This window comes from Channa argus, chromosome 1 (genome assembly GCF_033026475.1).
Source record: "Channa argus isolate prfri chromosome 1, Channa argus male v1.0, whole genome shotgun sequence".
In the NCBI taxonomy this organism is placed as follows: Eukaryota; Metazoa; Chordata; class Actinopteri; order Anabantiformes; family Channidae; genus Channa; species Channa argus.
The window spans coordinates 18,679,751-18,698,470 of record NC_090197.1 but is presented as its reverse complement, the minus strand read 5'-3'; the positions used below and the strand labels follow the sequence as shown (position 1 = coordinate 18,698,470).

The 18,720-nt window shown below is 40.8% G+C and overlaps 1 protein-coding gene across 3 annotated transcripts in view; it reads left to right on the top strand.

Annotated features, from left to right (window-relative positions):
* The window catches only part of hibadha (3-hydroxyisobutyrate dehydrogenase a), a 21,780-nt gene extending 10,159 nt beyond the window's left edge, over positions 1-11,621 (top strand). The window contains exons 5-8 of one of the 3 annotated variants that reach the window (XM_067504879.1): positions 3,283-3,416; positions 5,066-5,142; positions 9,558-9,714; positions 10,378-11,621. In XM_067504879.1, the coding sequence (XP_067360980.1) occupies positions 3,283-3,416; positions 5,066-5,142; positions 9,558-9,714; positions 10,378-10,536 (527 nt within the window). In that variant the 3' untranslated portion in view covers positions 10,537-11,621. Of the gene's footprint in view, positions 1-3,282; positions 3,417-3,756; positions 3,972-5,065; positions 5,143-6,733; positions 8,159-9,557; positions 9,715-10,377 lie in introns of those variants that run through there. The other 2 variants (XM_067504888.1, XM_067504899.1) reach the window with 2 other exon arrangements.
* Positions 11,622-18,720: the final 7,099 nt, after the last annotated feature.

Here is an 18,720-nt window from a genome sequence, read left to right as displayed (position 1 = left end):
GTGTGTATGTATATATAAACACTTTTTCTTTTTCTCTCTTTTCCTACTTTTCCCAGTACCTTAATGCTTCCTCTCCACTTTCCTCTCAATCTCTTTACTCTGTATCCTCTATCATAGGTGCCCCCCCTAATCCATCCACTGCACGAACACACACACACACACACACACACACACACACACACACACACACACACTCGTCCCCCCCCAGGGGGCGTTGTGTAGTTGTGCAGTGTTAACGATCCAGGACTGTCACTCCCACTGGGATGGATGAGCCCACGGACCTGGCGCTCAGGAAGCCTCATTAGGATTCCTTTTTAATCCGTCTCTGACAGGACCAGACCAAGAATGGGACGTTCTTTTTTGCATGCACACACACACTACATAGACTCATACACACAAACACAAATGTGTTTCAGTCCATGCACAATGAACAGACTCACAGATACCCCCAGCACATACACACACTCACACATACATAGGAATTGTTATGCTAATGATGTGTTGTTCTTTTAGCAACAAGGATCTTCAATCATCACAGTGTCACTGCTTATAGAAATCCACTACAGATCATAAGAGCTTATTATGGGTGATTAGTTAATTTGAGGGAGGGAGAGTTGGGAGAGATGCTGGGAGGTAAAGAGAGAAAGATTGCTTTCCTCATCTGCTGTTGTCTCTACATCTCTCTCTCTATTGCTCTCCCATGTCTTCCACTCCTTCCTCTGCCTCTATTCTTCTCTTCTTAGTAAGATATATTGATCAGCAAGTTGACTGAGTTATCAATAATCTCCTCTTTACTCATTCACAAACAGTGATCTCCACTAATGAACCAGCACTGTTGTCGTGCTGCTCTTTCTGTGCGTGTGTGTGTGTGTGTGTGTGTTAGAGCGAGAGAAGGGGAGACAGAGAGAGGCTACAGAAAACAAGGAAATAAAATGGATACAATTTTGAGAACTGATACTACAAGCTGAACTTTCACAACTACCTATAAAAAACTGTAGTTTAATTTTGTTTTCCAAAAATATACATGTATGATGCATAAAATTAGTAGCTTATAACAACAGTACAGTGCCAAACATCTTGTAGCTTGCCTGCCTATAAATAAATACTTGATATTATGGTAAACTAGATTCAAATAGATAGATGTATAAATAAGAACAAAAAGTCAACAAAACATGACAAGTAAGGAAATAAATGTATTATGTCACTGGACTGTCAACCATATGTGTGTATGATTGGTAAGTGTGGTGGCCTTTTATGTAAAGAGCATGTATACTGTGTCCATAGGCAGCTGCCGCAGTGTGGGCTTTGGGCTTCATTATGTGGCCTTAATGACCTGCTGACATGTCATCACTGACACACACACAAAAGTATACAGTGTAGCGGCATTGTCCTATACTTGACAACATTACAGCCATTTAAACAAGGGGGATGGAGAAAGGAATATTTATGTTATGGGTCATGGAGATATACAATACCTTTCTCCTCTTTTCTCTTCTCTGCAATGAACTCTGATAATGTGATTTCAGCTGTTTTGTCCCCCGTAATTCCCTTTTAATTATTAACCCTGACATTATTAGGCTTTCACTATTAAGAGGCCTTTCATTAGAGCTGGATGAGCCCCTAAAGAGAGATTTGAGCTTTGTCTTTCCTTTCCACCCCGTCTTTTTTCTGTTTTTTCTTTTAAAGTAAGTCTTTCACTATGATAAAGATGCTTCTCTCTGAACTTCCAAAACTTTTGCCTTTTAAGATACTTCTCAAATAAATGTATATGATTTTATTGTTTATTTTTCATTTAATGTACAGTGGGGCCTAAATATTTGTGAACCCATAAGGTTTTCTCGATTTCTACGATGCCCTAAAACAGGATCAGATTTTCATGCAAATAATAGAACTAAATAAAAAAAAAAAATTAAACAAATGTGAGAATAAAACATTAATTCTTTGTGCATTTTGAATATTTGTGTGCGTGAAGTTTTGTCTCAGTAACTGGTGTAACCCCCTTTGGCAACAGCTACTTCAGTTAAATTACTTCAGTCCTGCACATCAGCTTGGAGGGATTTTAGCTTATTATTCTATACAGAACAGTTTCAACTCAGGGATGTTGATTGGCTACTTTGTGTAAACGTTGACTTCCAGGTCCTTCCACAGCATTTCAGAGCCTCCCAGACTCACACGATTGTCATCCCATTGACTGAAACGTCCTACCATAATTTCCCCTCCAAATTAAGTCATATTTTTAAATATAATATGTAATACTATATAATTTTAGATATTCACATACTTTTGCAAACACAAATATTGGACCATTTTCTACAACAAATATATGAATAGGTAAAACTTTTGTCTTATTTGTTTAGATGGCTTAACCTTACCTAGATGTACTCACTTTAAAATCAGATCAAGAGAGATTATCCATTGGGCAATATTTATGCAGGAAATTCTAAAAGGTTTGCAAACTTTCAAGCATGTAAACATGTGCATGACCAGTTCTTGGTGTTAATGCATCGGTTCCTAACTGAAGCATTCTTGAAGAATAGAGTCATTGCATAAGAGACTGGCTGGGTCCAACCCAGTCTGAAAAAGGGTTTTTTTCTGCATTAATGGCCATGCAGAAGAGGTGAGGGGGGTGAAAATCACTCCCACAACATGGCACGCTCCTTAAGCCATCCGGCACGGGGAGGGACGCCTAATTGAACATGATAAAGTGTAAAGTTAATTACCCCTCACGCCTGTCACTGATATCCCCATGAGGGTGGCTGGCCTCAGGCACAGCTGTTAGTGTGTATGTGTGTGTTTGTGTGTATGTGTGAGACACGGAGAAGGCAGGGTGACAGGACAAAAGGCATGGGCTCCCACGAGGGTTGTGCAGTGGATGATGGCAACAATCGGCTTTTAAAGATACCTCTGTCCCTCTGGTGCACAACTACTTAACAAACCAGTCCCACTATGTGTCTCACACACACATAAAGATACACAGCTGACCTTTAAGACACAGTTGGTAGTGTTGAAACACTCAAGTGGCTGATACATTATGTTCTTTTGTGTTGCACTTCTTACTTTATTTGTATATACTGACTCATGCTCAGTTCTAAAATGTTTCATCTTCAAGTTTTGTTAAACTTTATCTCACTATTCAACCTTATGCAAAAGTCTTGTATGATTCGGGTCTACATTTCTCGATTGGGCATACTGGTCATCAATATATCAAACTTGTGTACTATCAAGCATGCATTCACCTCAGTTAACCTCAATCCTGTGTTTGAACATGTGTTGCATGTTAAGGTGTTGGGGCTGCCAGCATGGCCAAACTGACCTTCATGGTGGGTGGAGTGGAGGAGGAATTCACTGCTGCACAGGAGCTGCTCGCCTGCATGGGAGCTACTGTTGTCTATTGTGGACAGGTTGGCAGTGGACAGGTAAAGACGGACACGTGACCCCTGTTCATCAATTTTGACAGATTAGAAAACTGAGAGCTATCTATCATACCTTCAGGTAATTCAAGCCCCTGTGGAGTGTGTCTAATCTTAAATTCTTTGATCTCACCTGCATGACCTGTTGCCTAGCTGGCTATGGCCATTGCGTTATTTTGCGTTATAAGGTCTATGGCATCACACACCCCGATGCATAGATCTTGTTAGTTTTGCACTCAGAGGACATGATGGAGATCACTAAATCTGTTTGGAGGAAAAAAGGCTCAGTTTCGCACATGTCAGCATTATCAATGACTTTAACACCATGCTCAATGTGTCTCACTAGCTAGATTCTAAAAGCATGCTGAGAAGCCACAGATTGGAAGGCTGGAGGTGTATCTGTGACTATGGCTCACAGAGGGCTGCTGTTGCACCACTAGCACAGAAGGAGTCCATGCTGCGAGATTTTCTCCCGGCGAAGGGAGTGCTCAGGATGGAGAAACCACAGCAGGGTTTGCCAGTGCCAGACGACATAACTGTTTGTCTAGGCCTCGTTGCATTGTGGGTGTCAAACATTTGTTTTAGAACATCCCAGCTTTCAGAAACAAGCTCACTTTGACAAACAAATGTAGAAGCTCATTTTACTTCACTTATATCTGTAGCAGGATCAATAGGGTATGTGTGTCTGATAATCATTCTCATCATCTTTATTACTAATTTAAATGTCATGTATCTACAACAAACTAAAATATTTTTCTGTATAGCAAACTAGACATGTGCTCAGGGTTAGTTCAGCACTATTAAAGCTCTCTTTACATTTTTATTTCCAGAAAAAGTCAAAAGATTGTTTCCTTTAAAGAATCAAATTTTCTCTGTCATTTCAAGTGGATTATTACAACAAGTTACAATACTGCAGGATCATTAATACATTAATATTATCTATTAATCTAAGTGACCACTTAGTCTGTTTCTCTCTCTCTCTCTCTCTCTCTCTCTCTCTCTCTCTCTCTCTCTCTCTCTGTATGTAGTATATTTATTTTTAACTATGTTTACTGAACATCTCTTTGGCAAACAGTTCTTTGAGGATAAATTTGATTCATGCCTGATTGATTCAGCTTGTAGTTGCAGGATCTTTGACTGCCTCTCAAAACTGTTTTCTCAAGCCTCTAAGCCTTTAAGTAACTAACTTTAGTCAACTTATGTAAGTTGAACAGTAATCAAAAATGGTTTAGTAGTTGGATTGAAAGTGGGCTCTGCAGGACTTTGACATAATTTGTTTTGTCTTAAGCTATGCTAGTACTAGTTACTGTACTTCTACGAAACAGTAAGAGTTAATTTGCATTTAGCAATGCTGTAGTTTGATTAAATTCTGATTTGCACTAACATATAGTTCTTTTAAACCAAACGATTTTTTGTAGCATATTCATTGAGAACGATTTAAGTATTACACTGCTTTGAAATATAAAAAAAAAAAAAATCAAAAAATAAAGTTTTTATCACTCGCAAATCAAGGGATGCTCATCATATCATGCTTTGCATATGTCCTGTAAATATATTTTTCATTTGTATTGCTTGTCATCATTATATGTTGTCCTGTATATGTACATATTTATGCATATAATGCCTTTTTTCTGATTGTGATCAATCAATTCTAGGCAGCAAAGATCTGCAACAACATGCTGCTGGCCATTGGAATGATTGGGACTGCAGAAACGATGAACCTTGGCATCAGGTACTGTCAGACAGTGCTGCACTAAGGGCTTCCTTGTTTTTAATTGTTAAAAAATATTGAGAAGTGCATATAATCTTCCCAAGCTGACACATACCATAATTTTCAAACATTTGATTATCAAAAGAAGTTCACGCATCCTTAAGGGCATCACATTTGTATCCTTCACATTATAGCAATGCGTCAATACAGCTATAAACTCACCCTTTGATATAGCCATCGCTACAAAAGCAATTACTATACTGGTGGTATGGCTGTAATTGTGGCAGTAATTTACTTCTTCAATACAGGTTTGGAAATGTGTGTGCATGTAGTTTATGGAAGTGGAAAGGGGTCAGCCCTAGTCCGAGTCACTGCCAGCTCCGCTGGAGAAAGACAAGTGAGGGGTCCAGGCAAAAGACTCTAATTTACATCTACTGATTGAGCTCTCACCAGTATTCTGTCACACCCATGTGCCTAAACACTGCCTAGAAATTCCATAATTCATCGTGCCTCATTTTGGCCAATATACTCTTTGGCCATTAGGCTGCAGATGATGGGACATGAAGTCTTCTAAATAAAGCCTTTAAAATCTGATCTGACATTAAATCGTCTAAGAATTCACTAATTTCCTGTTGCTGTATGAAGGGTCTTCTCAGCTCCAAGGTCTTGTCAACATCCAGGTTTCCTAATCAGTTGTACTTTTTTTGGAAGTGTGCTCAAGCATTACGTATTGAATTAAATTACCTGATTGGACTTTTCTTTTGAGAATTAGTTTGTTTATTAATATACTTTTTCAATCAGATTATTTCTATCATGGGTTTAATTATGGGTTTTGCAACTTAAATTGTGTGTGTACCCATTTTGTGTGTGTGTGTGTGTGTGCGCGCACGTGCACGTGTACACAAATTGCTCTTCTTACAGTGCAGCTGATTTATCTGTGCTGAGACAGAGGAGGAAAATTGGCATGAGCAGTTGCACATAAATCCCCACACTAGGCCTCTGAAATATGGAGGCATTAAGGGAGCAACACAGATTTACACATTGCCACACTGTCTTTGATGCACACACACACACTTAGATACACAGATTTACATCCAAATACACTGAAGACAGCAGTTTTCTACCAAACCTCCACAACTTATCTACATAGTGCACATCATTATAATGCATGCTCATGAAAAAGGATAAGAATAACAGCTACTCTATCCCTTCATTTTGAGTGTAAATTATTTTAATATTGACCCATATTCAGTCCTGATTGCATGTGTCTGTTCCTGTGTTTCCTCTTCTTCTTGCTAGCTAATCTCTAAGGCTTTATTAGATGGTTTGAGAAAGACTGTTATCGTTTAGAAAGAGCCCACACCCCTAAATCTCCCATGCTGCATTGCAGCCCAGCCTCATATGCAGAGAGGATGTTCTCTTAGGCCTCATGTGTACTGACACATATACATGACAGAGTGCAGCACAAAGGAGACAGAGCACTCACAGCCAATTTAGAAGAAAACAGAAATAACATTTTATCTTCTGGAGCTAGGCGTGATGGAGCTGCCCTATTTATTTATTTATTTATTTATTAAATATGTCTGTTTTGTGTCTTTACTTGTACATGCAGGCGAACACACTCACACATGCATCTTGGACCTAATTTGTTGATCTCAGATGGAAGCTTGGGCCATCTCCAACAGAGCGTGACGTTCTCTTAGTGCAAGGAATGGCCACGCATGACAATTATGACCACAAACACACACACGCGCACCTAAGCACAAATACACACCGTGTCTTTCTACCTCCCTTTCTTTCTTTCTTTTTAGGCTTTTCTTCCCCATCCTTATTTGCTTTACCTCCTTGTTTTACCATTTTTCTTTTAATCCCTTTGTTTCTCCTATCCCTCTTTTCTGCCTGCTGTAATTTCTGCATGCAGCCAACCAGTCAGTGGAAGAGGGGGATGAGAAGCTGCAGAGACGCGCATAGTAGTGGAGAAGCGTAGCAGTGACTTTATTGATGCACATGAAGATGAATATAGAAAGACTGGCCCAGGAAGGGATATGAGACTTTTGACGGTTACAGTTAACCTTGTATACCTTCAGTTATTCATGCATACACTGTCACTGATGCAAGTAGGACCACACCCAATTCCTCCTTTATTTAATTTGTTGGGGAAACGACAGGCAAATTTAAGGATTTAACAACACACAGCCCTATTTATTAAGAGAGAGCAATAGATTTACCACAACACACATGAGCAAAAACATCTCCTCTTCCCTTCGAAGCTTAAATTAATTGTGAGCATATGTTCCGATGATGATTAAAGGTGATAAATGCGCTTGTTGCCTCTATAAATGGCATAGTAAATCCTTATGTGTGTGTGTGTGTGTGCTCGTTAGCTCTTTAAAGTAAGAATAAATGTGGAATGGGTTGGGCTTCCTCTTCTGTAACAAAGATGAGGAGCTAATCACAGTGAAATAGACAGTTAACATCAGTGCTGAAATAAACTCCACCTGCTAGAGCTCCCAGCATATAAAGTCACACAAACTCTCAATGCCTCCTATTTTTGCCTGTACCTTCTCTTGCACATTACATTAATCTGCAGGGGCATTGCACAGCAACACGTTTGTTTCGCCGTTCATGTCCATGTGTTTATCTATGTCAATCTTGTTAAAGCGTGACATGTCCTCTTCTCCACGCAAATTACCACAGGCGAGGAACAACAGCACTGCGTCAGCTAATAACCACAGCCATGCATGTGTGTGCGGTTGTGTGTGCGTGATGGGAACAGGAGGGAACTTCATTGATTTATCGTTAACAGAGGACAACAGCTCCCCGTCAGCGTCTCTGGTTGCTATAACAAACGATCTGCGCGCTCGGACGCGCTTTATTGTAGCTCAGTCAGTAACCTTTTCAGCTGCTGACCCAGAACGCAAGGAGGGTGTGTGTGTGTGTGTGTGTGTGTGTGTGTGTGTGTGTGTGTGTGTGTGTGTGTGTGTGTGTGTGTGTGTGTGTGTGTGTGTGTGTGTGTGTGTGTGTGTGTGTGTGTGTGTGTGTGTGTGTGTGTGTGTGTGTGTGTGTGTGGAGATAGTGGGGGTTCCTGTGTGCGATGTCAAACATATGTCCCCAAGAGTCCTCAGACAGAGAGGTGTCAGCAGGGAGGACAAGGGGGAGGTAGAGAAGAGAGGAATCAGGATGGTGTGGGATGCTTACAGACTTAAACGAAAAAAAAGCTGTCATGAGTGAGTGTGCACTTAAAAAAACTAGCAAACTAAAACACATGTTTACACACAAGCAGCTTCGCTTATGCCACATTTCCAAAATGGTTAAAAAGAATGACGGAGTGTGAGCAGACACAAATGAGACGAAGGCAAAGGGAGGAGGGAGACACATGTAGAGAGTGTAAATGCAATTCCCATTCTTAATTAGTTGGTAGACAGCTAATAAAAACTGTGGTAGTAATGGCAGAATGAGAGCCAGGCAGAGGGAGGGAGAGAGGGAAGCTGCTGGCCTTAAGGACCTATGATGGTTTAATAGTCATATTGAGAGCGGAATAGAGTTACAGGCCTGTAAGTAACAGTGAAGTGTAGCAGCCAGGGCTTGATGTGGTCAGCTTTACACTGGCCTTTAAACTGTTAATATACAAAAGCTGCAGTATACAGGCAGATGAACAGCCAACACAGATCCTGCAGTTACACCCTGTTCTACTCTAGTGCTTGGCGCTAGACTGTTTCGCTCTCTGCCTCTGTCTGTCTATACTCTTTTGTCCCATTTGCTTTTGCATTTTAATACAAATCTAAAGACTCTATTACAGTGTGGGGATTTGTCCTCTTGCATGAAAAAGTAGGTTGCTGCAGAAATGGAAAGCAGAAACAAGAGCATGCTTCTGTATGTGAGAACGAGGTTTATGGCTCCCCTGTGCTGCGCAACCACTTCTCCTCCTCCACCTCCACTTTCTTTTTCATGAAAAAAGAATGATGAAGGATAGATGTTCTGGTAAACATCAATACTGCATTAGCCAGCATTACAAAGCCTTCAGCCATTAACACTGAGGAATGGCCACAGCTGGGCATAAGGTTCAGTAGGGGTCACCACAATCACCAGGGACCCCCACAACCATTTTTCTCCATGTTTCTTCTTTGCTCGGTTTTGAAAATGAATTTAATAATCGATGCTTCTATCCTCTTTGTCTGTGTAACCCATTTCCTCGATACTCACACAGATTCTCTGTCCCCTTTTTTTTAACTTCAAACTTTTTTTCCCTTTAATCTAAAAAGTAAAATTTAAATATAATAATCTATGGCTATGGCCCTTTTCACACAAGAATCACTATTACTGTGTGCTTCCTTTTAGGAGACATTTACACTGCACATGGTTGGTTGGTGATTGACACAAAAATGTCAAAAGTAAAAATGATAATGCGCTCTGTCTTTTACTCCTAAATGTCCCAGACTCGGTTTGGACCCTAAACTGCTGGCAAAAATCCTCAACATGTCCTCAGGCCGTTGCTGGTCCAGCGACACATACAACCCAGTCCCAGGAGTCATGGAGGGAGTTCCCTCTGCCAACAACTACCAGGGTGGCTTTGGAACGACTCTGATGGCCAAGGTATAGGATATGCTGCTCTCCTTTTTTCATTCTTCATCATTGACAGTTTCTCAGATTATGAAATTATAATAGTTTATTCCGTCTTGGACATTTTCAAATAGCTTTTGTTTTTTACTATTGACAGACAATAAAATGCAAATGTATTCAATTTACAATGAAATAAAATAGGGTAAATATGCATATCCTTAAATATTTGCCACGTTGCATCATTTGACTTTTATAGTAATCCGGCTTTCTGCTGATTGACTAATATTTCAGGTCCTACTCTATCTTTTCTTTGTTTAGCCTTTTTGGTCCCCTTCTTGACCCTTTTGTTTGTTTGTTTTACTTGGAAGCGAGCATTTATCCCTGTGTTGTATTATCTGCTCCCTTCCTCACAATCTGTGACTTACTATGCACGATGATTTTACTGCCACTGCATTAGCGTCTTTGTATGGCTCAGCCTGTGTCTGTATGTATTATGTAGTGCATCTGGGGGTCTGTTAATCACTTGCCATGTGTGCTGTGGATGCCCTAGCCAGGGTAGTTCAATCACAGTAACTCAACTTAAGAAATCTGACAGAAAAGCGATAAATACATATATTATTAGTTTCAATTACATTAGGTGTTAGGTGAATAAACAAAATGTCATCTGAAACTCTGCCTCTCTTTTTTTTCTTGTAGGATCTTGGTTTTGCCCAAAATACTGCTACCAATACTAAGACTCCAATCCCTCTTGGTTCCCTGGCCCATCAGCTCTACCGAGTCATGTGCTCCCGTGGCTATGCTAACAAGGACTTCTCATCTGTCTTCCAATTCCTCCGTGAGGAGGAAGGACAGTGAATGGAGGGGGAGTGCAGTTTACTGTGATTCTACCATACACACAAATGGAAAGCACACACCCCAGTGCCCCATCCCATTATACTCAGGAGAGACTAAGGCCTTGCCCTCTGCCACAAATCTGCAGTCCAGTTAACATATTCTATGTTGATACATGTACCCCATTGCATTGGATCATACTTTGAATTCATGTCTCTCTCTGCGTGGGCAGGAAATGTTAAAACTGACCTTAGATCAGTATTTAGAAATAAAGCACACTCTCTTTACAGTCTCAGCTAAGAGTGGGAAAATGAGAGTTAGAAGAAATGCTGCAGGTTTACAGGTAACAATGCAAATAATGTTTTTAATGATAACGTTTGTTTTTGATGGTTTTTGTTTTTTGTTGGTGACCTATAAGAATTAAGATAGTGATGGGAATTTCATTAAAGATGCAGTAAAAGAGATAGCAGTGTACAATCACCGTAGATGGCATGGAAAGTAACCAAAACTGTCCGTACTGTTAACTCAGAGTTTACATAGTTGTCAGTTTTTGGCACTAATCATTTCATTTAGTCATTTAGGTGTAAACTGAGACTACCTGACAGCATGCTACTTTTTTAACCTTCTGAAAACACTTGAGTTATATTAGTGTCATTTCTTTGGTACCACCTTTTGGTCACTACTCAACGAATGAAGCAGTTCTGCTCTACTACACTGTGAGATAAATATCTGGTTGTTTATGCACTGTATGCTTTGCTCTGAGATGAGCTATGCCACCTAGTTACACAATCTCTTACCTCTTACCTCTCTTGTGGTCTACAGCTTCTAATTGAGCCACTGCAGTAGTATCCTGTGACCAATAGAGTTTCAGCTTTATAGTCTTTGCTACCAAATGTTGTCATTATGTAGCACTTTCTCTTTCCTGCTTTTACTTGACGGTCTATCCTCCCTCAGTTGGTGTGTGTGTCAGTGAAAAAAATTTCTCTGCTCTGTGCAAATGTACATAATGTATATTCAGCATTGTTGTAGTTTTGAGAAGTATTCTAGTTTTATTTTGTAAACTTCAGATCCTCATACTGTTACACTGTAGCTTAAAATAAAAGAAATTCTGTGTATTTAGTCTTTGTGTCTGAGTTTGTAAAATACACACAGTATGTTGTGTGTCTTTTTTGAAAGTGATGGCTGTGGCCACATTTATTTTAGTGTGCTCAGATAATGAAACACATACACATACAATTTTAGGCTGTACGCTACCTACAGAAAGAGTATTTGGTGGTAAACTTTTATCTTGTATGTACATACCATGGTCTTCACAGAACATGTTCCAGAAGCTGTTATTACCAGTCCTATGCAGCTTGAAGTTTGCAGACCAGGCTATAATCCCAGCATCCAGCTCTTCATTGGATTGTTGTTCCATTGTTTCTCCAAAGCACTTCACCATGCACGCATAACCTTTACGTCAGTTGGGGAGAAATAGCTGCACTAATCTCAGAATGATGCCCTTATTTCCATCATTACAATGAAATGAGAAGAAAAAAAACAAATGTGGTTTTGCTTTATTTTATTTATTTATTTATTTTAAACTGGTGTTTCTTTGTGACATTTTATAGAGCTGTCGTCTAAGTGGCAGCCACAGTTGTAGCAGACTGTGGCAAGCCACTGGTGGCAGGATTTGTGTCGTGGGTTAGTGACTCACTCTGTTTTTGTTCTTTGGGAAGTTGTGCACTTGCCTCAACTGTGTCCTTTGAAAATGATCTTCATTTGATTGTATAACAAAGGAAGTATATGCAGGTTTAAAAGTTGCAGAAATCTTATTAAGATGCCATTATTTCCCATGTGATAAATAGGATATAAAGAAAAGGACATCTTTTGTCCTCGCACTATCTAGTCTTCCTGAGGTCTCCCCAAACAATAACTACGCCTTTAACCCTGGCCTGCTGAATTAAGCATTGAAGCTTATTCATATTTGGGTGTTTTAATTTGCCTGTGTTTTATAGGCGGCTGCTCAGCCGGCGGTTTCCCTATTAAAGGACACATGAAAGCAGGTTGTAAAGGAGCCGTGGTGAGACCGGCCTGCACTGACGTCTAAAGGGGTTGCGAGCGACCGAGGGACCGACAGAGTCCTGAGCCAGCCGGTCTGAGCAGAAGGGCCTCACCCTCTCAGCCAGGCAGCCAGTGACACCAGACACACCACATTGGCTGTGTCCACACCAGTCTGATGTGTCAGCAAAAGTTCACAGCTTCATGGTACTGAGCTAAAGTTGAATTTATAAGTTATACACAGATGATCAAGTGTTGTACCTTTTGATATTTTTGCTTGTATGTTCATTCTTACTTTAAAGTTAATTGTCCACCTGGTGGGACCCCCTCCCTGACAGTTAGAGAATAAAACTGCCTAAGCTAAAAGAAGGGCTGCTGTGATAAATACCTAAGCCAACTGCGTTCATTATTTCCCCATTATAACTGCTGGTGAATCCTTTTGGCTGTTTAACGACTCACTCTTTAAGCAAGTAAGAGCAGTGGGGTCACAGTAAAAGGAGAGGGGGTGAGGCTGCTCTAAGCACCCTGTGATTCATATCAAACGCACGTAAAGTGTCATGTGGCATGTGGCTAAATTAGTGGCTGGAATCTAGCAGGTATAATAGCTTGCTCGACAGTGCGTAACAACCCACTGTCTCGATGGGTAGCGATGGGGCCTTGATATCTTTTAAATGAACCCACCAATAATATTGAGGCTATTTAGTTCTAGCCTATATCCACACCCACAGTGTCTGCACATCAGCACAACACACACACGTCGTCTTCCTGTTTTGTAGACAACATTCCCCCAGCCTGAGTCATTGACTCTGCTTAGGTTCATTAGTGAAGATAATTCTATTGCAGACAGTGGGTCAACATCGAGACACATAACAACCGCTAATTATAACTATGAAGTCCTCATTTGAATATCCATTGGGTGTAGTGAGTTGTGGTGACGCATGGACCCTGTACAAGCATCTTGACAATGAATGTGATCATGTCAGGGAATAAACACTAAATCTCAGAACAAAATCTGCCCAGCTTGTGTTGTATTGCTATGTAGGTTACTCTCTCCTTTCTTTATTACTGACTATGCAACCTTGTCTCTTTTGTCACCTGCCCCAAGCTAGACATGTGACATTAGAATAGGGTTTAAATAGCTTAATCAATTTCTGCCCTGATCTCCAAGATGTTAACACTCTCCTATTCTCATACTTTATGAGATTCATTCATACTTTTCTATCCTGCTCTAACTTTGTTTTTCTAGTCTTTCCTCTTCTACAATACACTAGGTTGCCACATTACCCCCACACACAGTCTGTCACCTATGAGTAATAACTACATGCACTCTCTATTTATCACACAATACTGCACATGCTCGGTAGCTCTTCATTTTATTAATTACTCTCATTGGAAGAGTGATCATCAGCCTCGTCAGAATCTATCACCACCCGGTCCCCACAGAGACACAAGCCTGGTAAATAATCAGTGTTGGGACCAGGGTTCTGGCCGCACTGTATGTGTTGGACCCACCAGGGTGGGCCTTAAATACACAGGGGGTGCGGCTCCCTCTGAGCCACATTCATCTCTGCCACCAGCTGGAAAAAAGGCCTGATGCAGAGGCTGCTGGTGCTGCTTCAAACCTGTAATAGGTAAGGGTGAGCAAGAGCAGAGAAGAGGTAGACTGATCCTCGGTCTACAGTCAGGAGGGAATAACACACACTAATATTAAACAGACACTGGAAAGGTAGATGATGATCTGTGGATTAATCTGTTTTGGTGTAATAATGGTTTAAAATGAAAAATGAGGTCTGAGAATGTAACTAATGTATAAAGTTAATAGGAAATTCTCAAGACACCATGAGGGAGACTAGAGTTCACACCAAGTTTGCTCTTTAGAACTTTAGAACTCCAGGTTTCTTCCAGGTGACAATGGTACTGGAGTTCAGGTGCATAGCAAGTCAGTGTGCCACCTGACCAACAGAATACGGATGCATCAATCCAATATATTTTTCTGGTGCTAATTCCTACACCTGAACTCTGATAATCTGTCAGTATGGATTGGATAATGGTCTCATTAGCCCTCAGCTCATTCAAATCCTTTTCTGTCTAGTTACATAAACACAGTGAAAGTTGTGGCACTAACCCCTGAGTGCTTGTCACTGATGCTTGAAGTCACATGGGAGTCAAATGAAGACACATACAAGTGATGTATAGCATCAGTGAATCCCGACAGTTGAGTTTCCAGGAAGGTGGAATGTTTTTAGAGGTAAGTGTAAAAATGTAACAAAGTACATTAATTTCAGCACTAATTTAACTTACTATTATCAAAAGCTTTTATATGTATTAGCAGCAAAAGGGAAAAGTACCCAGGAGTCTGAAACACTTAATTCAAAGTATATAACACATTCACTAAAGTAAAATACTAATTGTACTTTGTTACTTTCCACCCCTGCTGGAGATAGTAGCTTTTATCTAACATGACTCAAATGGAGTTGTGCATTGTTTGGGGACTGTTTTAGATGCACATGGTGCTTTAGTGTATATATACAGTAACAGAATATTGCTGAGAGTAAGAAACATATAAAATATCTCAAGCCTTAGTATCAAAGTATACAGGTTAAAGAAAACTTCAGTATTAAATATACAGGGGTATTAGAGAACCTAACTAGCAGTCAGTGCACCAAATCTACCTTAGAAATATAAAGACATTGGTGCAAAAAATAAAACTTCTTGAGAAAAAAAAGTTCCTCTATTTTACTATACATACAATTTATTGTTATAACTTGACCACATTTTAAAACACAATATGCATCTGCAGCACAGTCTGAAATGCAGTGCAGTAGTTGCCAGAGCATATAGCAGCTCTGTGACTGCCTCATCTTGCTCTGTTTAAAGCTCTCTTCATGGCCAATTGACCTGATACCTCATGCTTGTCTCTTGCTAATTGAACAGAGAGGAAACAAGAAAGAGAGTGTGTTTGAGAGAGAAAGAGAAAATAAAGACTGAGGAGCAAGGAGTGATGTGATAGAGGACAAGTGAGAGGAGAGAAGCGAGGGGTGGTGTAGCATACAAGGCCTCATTGATTAGGTGGTGAGTGGTGCAATGTTTCTCTCCTGACGCTTACACACATTAAAGCATAAACACCTATAATTGGTTCATTTAGAGCAGGGTGGAGGGAAACAGCACACACACACACACACACACACACCCAGAGCCATCATTGTCTGTTTGTGTGTGAGGAATATAGAGAGAAGAGGAGTAGAATTAAATGCATCACAAAGGTTGCAGAGTGGTTGGTATGGTTGGAAATATGCCTGTGAATGTGTGTATCTCATATGTCCCAGTGCTGTACTAAGCAGGAATGATAAAACCATCCTCAGAGATTTGGGATGACAATAACACTCACTTCAGGGACAGAAGGAAATGGGAGGGATGTTGCTGACTGTGACAAATTAGCTCTCAAAAATTGAGGTGTCCTATTGGCTGTGGGAGTCAGGAGGGACAGATACATTTGGCTAGCTGAGTTGATGGATAGTTATTATGCCATTCCAATAAAAGAAGATGCAACTTTGGAGCTTTTCAGTATAATGATAGTTGTGGAGAACTGTTCAGCACTGCCATGTGGGATTCTGTAATGTGTGTGTTTTGCTCATCCATACATGTGTGCAGTTGTGTCCAGCCTTCAACATAAAGCACAATTGTAGCAAAGCAGAAAGATACTGTAATAAATTAGACAAGCTGCAGGAGCTGTTTGTCCTACAGCACAGACATCAGTGAACCCAGCTCTGTTCTTGGAATGGCACTGCTTGTGTGAGTGAGGTGCAATATTCAGGGTGTTCCCTGCATCCCGTACCACCACATCCATCAGGTCATAAGACCCACTGACAGGGCATAACTTGCACCCCCCTCCACAGTCCTACCCCAGAGGCCTGTGTCAGTGGCTGAATGAAGCACTCCCTGAATGTGGAATGATTGGATTTCTCACTCTTAGCCGTCATCTGTAATCCAACACCCTCACGGACACAGCTGAATCCTTATCTCCCTTTCTTTTGTGCTTTGCAACACACACACAAACTTTATTCTCTTAGTCTTATTAGTTCCCAAACACCGGGCCTGAAATAAATTTGCATTCACTGCCAATTCGAATGCTATATCAACATTGCTGAATCTGCATATTGCTGACGTGTCCAGGTGCTAAGTCACCATTATGTCTCCTTCTAATACACACACACACACACCCACACAGGCAGGTCATAGTGGTCCCAGAGCAATGGACTGTGCTAAGCAGGTAAATATAGCAAGGACAGGTTTTATTAGAATAAAAAAGGACTTATTTTCGGGGGTAACCATGACCAATTTTGACAGGTCTTTGCCTCCACATTCAGTTGTCCTCAACTATTCTGAGAACCCCTATCAATTAGAGGTTGAATCTTTTTGGTACCATTGTAACTTCACCCCTTTCGAAAATGACTAATGTTCTAGCTCCATAAAAACAAGTAGGTATATGTATGTCATGTCTGCCTAATGTAACTGCCTGGCAGATTACCAGCTTATTCCCTTCAAATCAATACCCTAAATGTGTAGAAACTATGGCTGGTGTTTCATTTGAAGTCACCACCATCTTCTCTGTACACACATACACACCATTGCATTTTCACATGCATGTTCATCATTGTGTAGGATAATTGGCAAATGCAGAGGTAGAGGGAAAAGGAAGACATGTGGAGCCCAGGTTGTGTAAATCTCTCTGAACTTGTTACTGCTAACACAGCTTACACACAAGGAACCATCCATTCTCTATCCTCTAAAGCCCATTGATCCTATCAACATCCAGGAGGTGTAAAGTCCCCAACTCCCCCTCACATCACCCCACACTCACTCTGTAACTGGAATCAATATTGATCATCATCTTTAAACTGCCTGCCTTTGACTATGTGCTCTAGGAGGTTATACACCCTAAAGCTATTTGTGAAGTCTGATGAAATTGTACAGGCTGTAAGACTAAGGTCTGGGCTTATAATTTTCAGGTTTGGGACATAAAGAGGAAATGGAAATAGCAGCATGAAACAAAACAGGGAGAAGAATGGTGGGGAAACTGCTGGATACAAATATGACAAGCAGATTAAAGAGGTTCTTCTGTTTTTAAAAACTAAATCACAATTGAGGATTTCTTTAAACAGTTGACTTCTGCACCACGGGCAGATATGAGCATCAGAATCGGGGTCCATCTCCCTTTTGTCCTTAGTCCTGCACTCCCGGCCCACACCTCTGGACTCCAGCCCGTCAATCATACCTCTCAGATAGCCCCATGATTGCAATCGACACTCAAATGATGGAAGTGAATAAAACCCATTACTGACAGTCAGTGTGAGTCATGGCCGGCGTTAAAAGTTGCGTCTTGTCCAGAGCTATTAATTCCTCAGTTGTGCTTTATGATGGCAAAACCTGGTCAGGTTCCCATTGCTTTTTTGCTCCAGTCTCCATCAATCCACCCAACCTACAGACACCCCTCCTCCCCATTCTCTTGTATTTAATGCACCTCATCTTGTCAGGCATCTAACAGCTTTAATCCTAGTGGCAGACGTTTTACTTGTGGGGTTTGGTGTCACAGAAGTCTTGGTGTCTGGGGTTGCCAATGTGGTTGTCGCAATAAAGCAAATGAGCTACTTCTTATTTTTCACTAAGCACCCTCTTGAAAGTGGGACCAATCATTTCCCACAGTAGTAGAGCCAATAACTGGACAAAAAGGGGACATGCATGCTTAATTACACTGCTGCTGTCCATAGCCTCCACCTGACCATACTAAGCACTGCCTAAACAAGTCTTTACCTAATGTAAACTAAACCAGACTAGTGACTCACTCACCATCTTAGGCTTCCTCCTAACTGGTCCAATCCTCATAAACCCAGTGCAGAGAGTGAGGAGTGTTTACAGAAACACAGGAGCGGCTCAACTCTGATCTGCCCTGTGATAGAGGAAGGGAAAAGAGAGAGAGAGAGAATGGGAAAGAAAGACAAAGACAAAAAGAGGAAAGGAGACGCCAGGGGTTACACGATTGCAGGACAAACTCATAAAAGTTCCATTAACCCACTAGGAGTTAAGGAGGCCCTGTTTTCATCCAGTAGACAGCAGTCACAAACAGAGCATCACCATAAACCCTATCCTCCTTCCCTACCTCCATCTTTG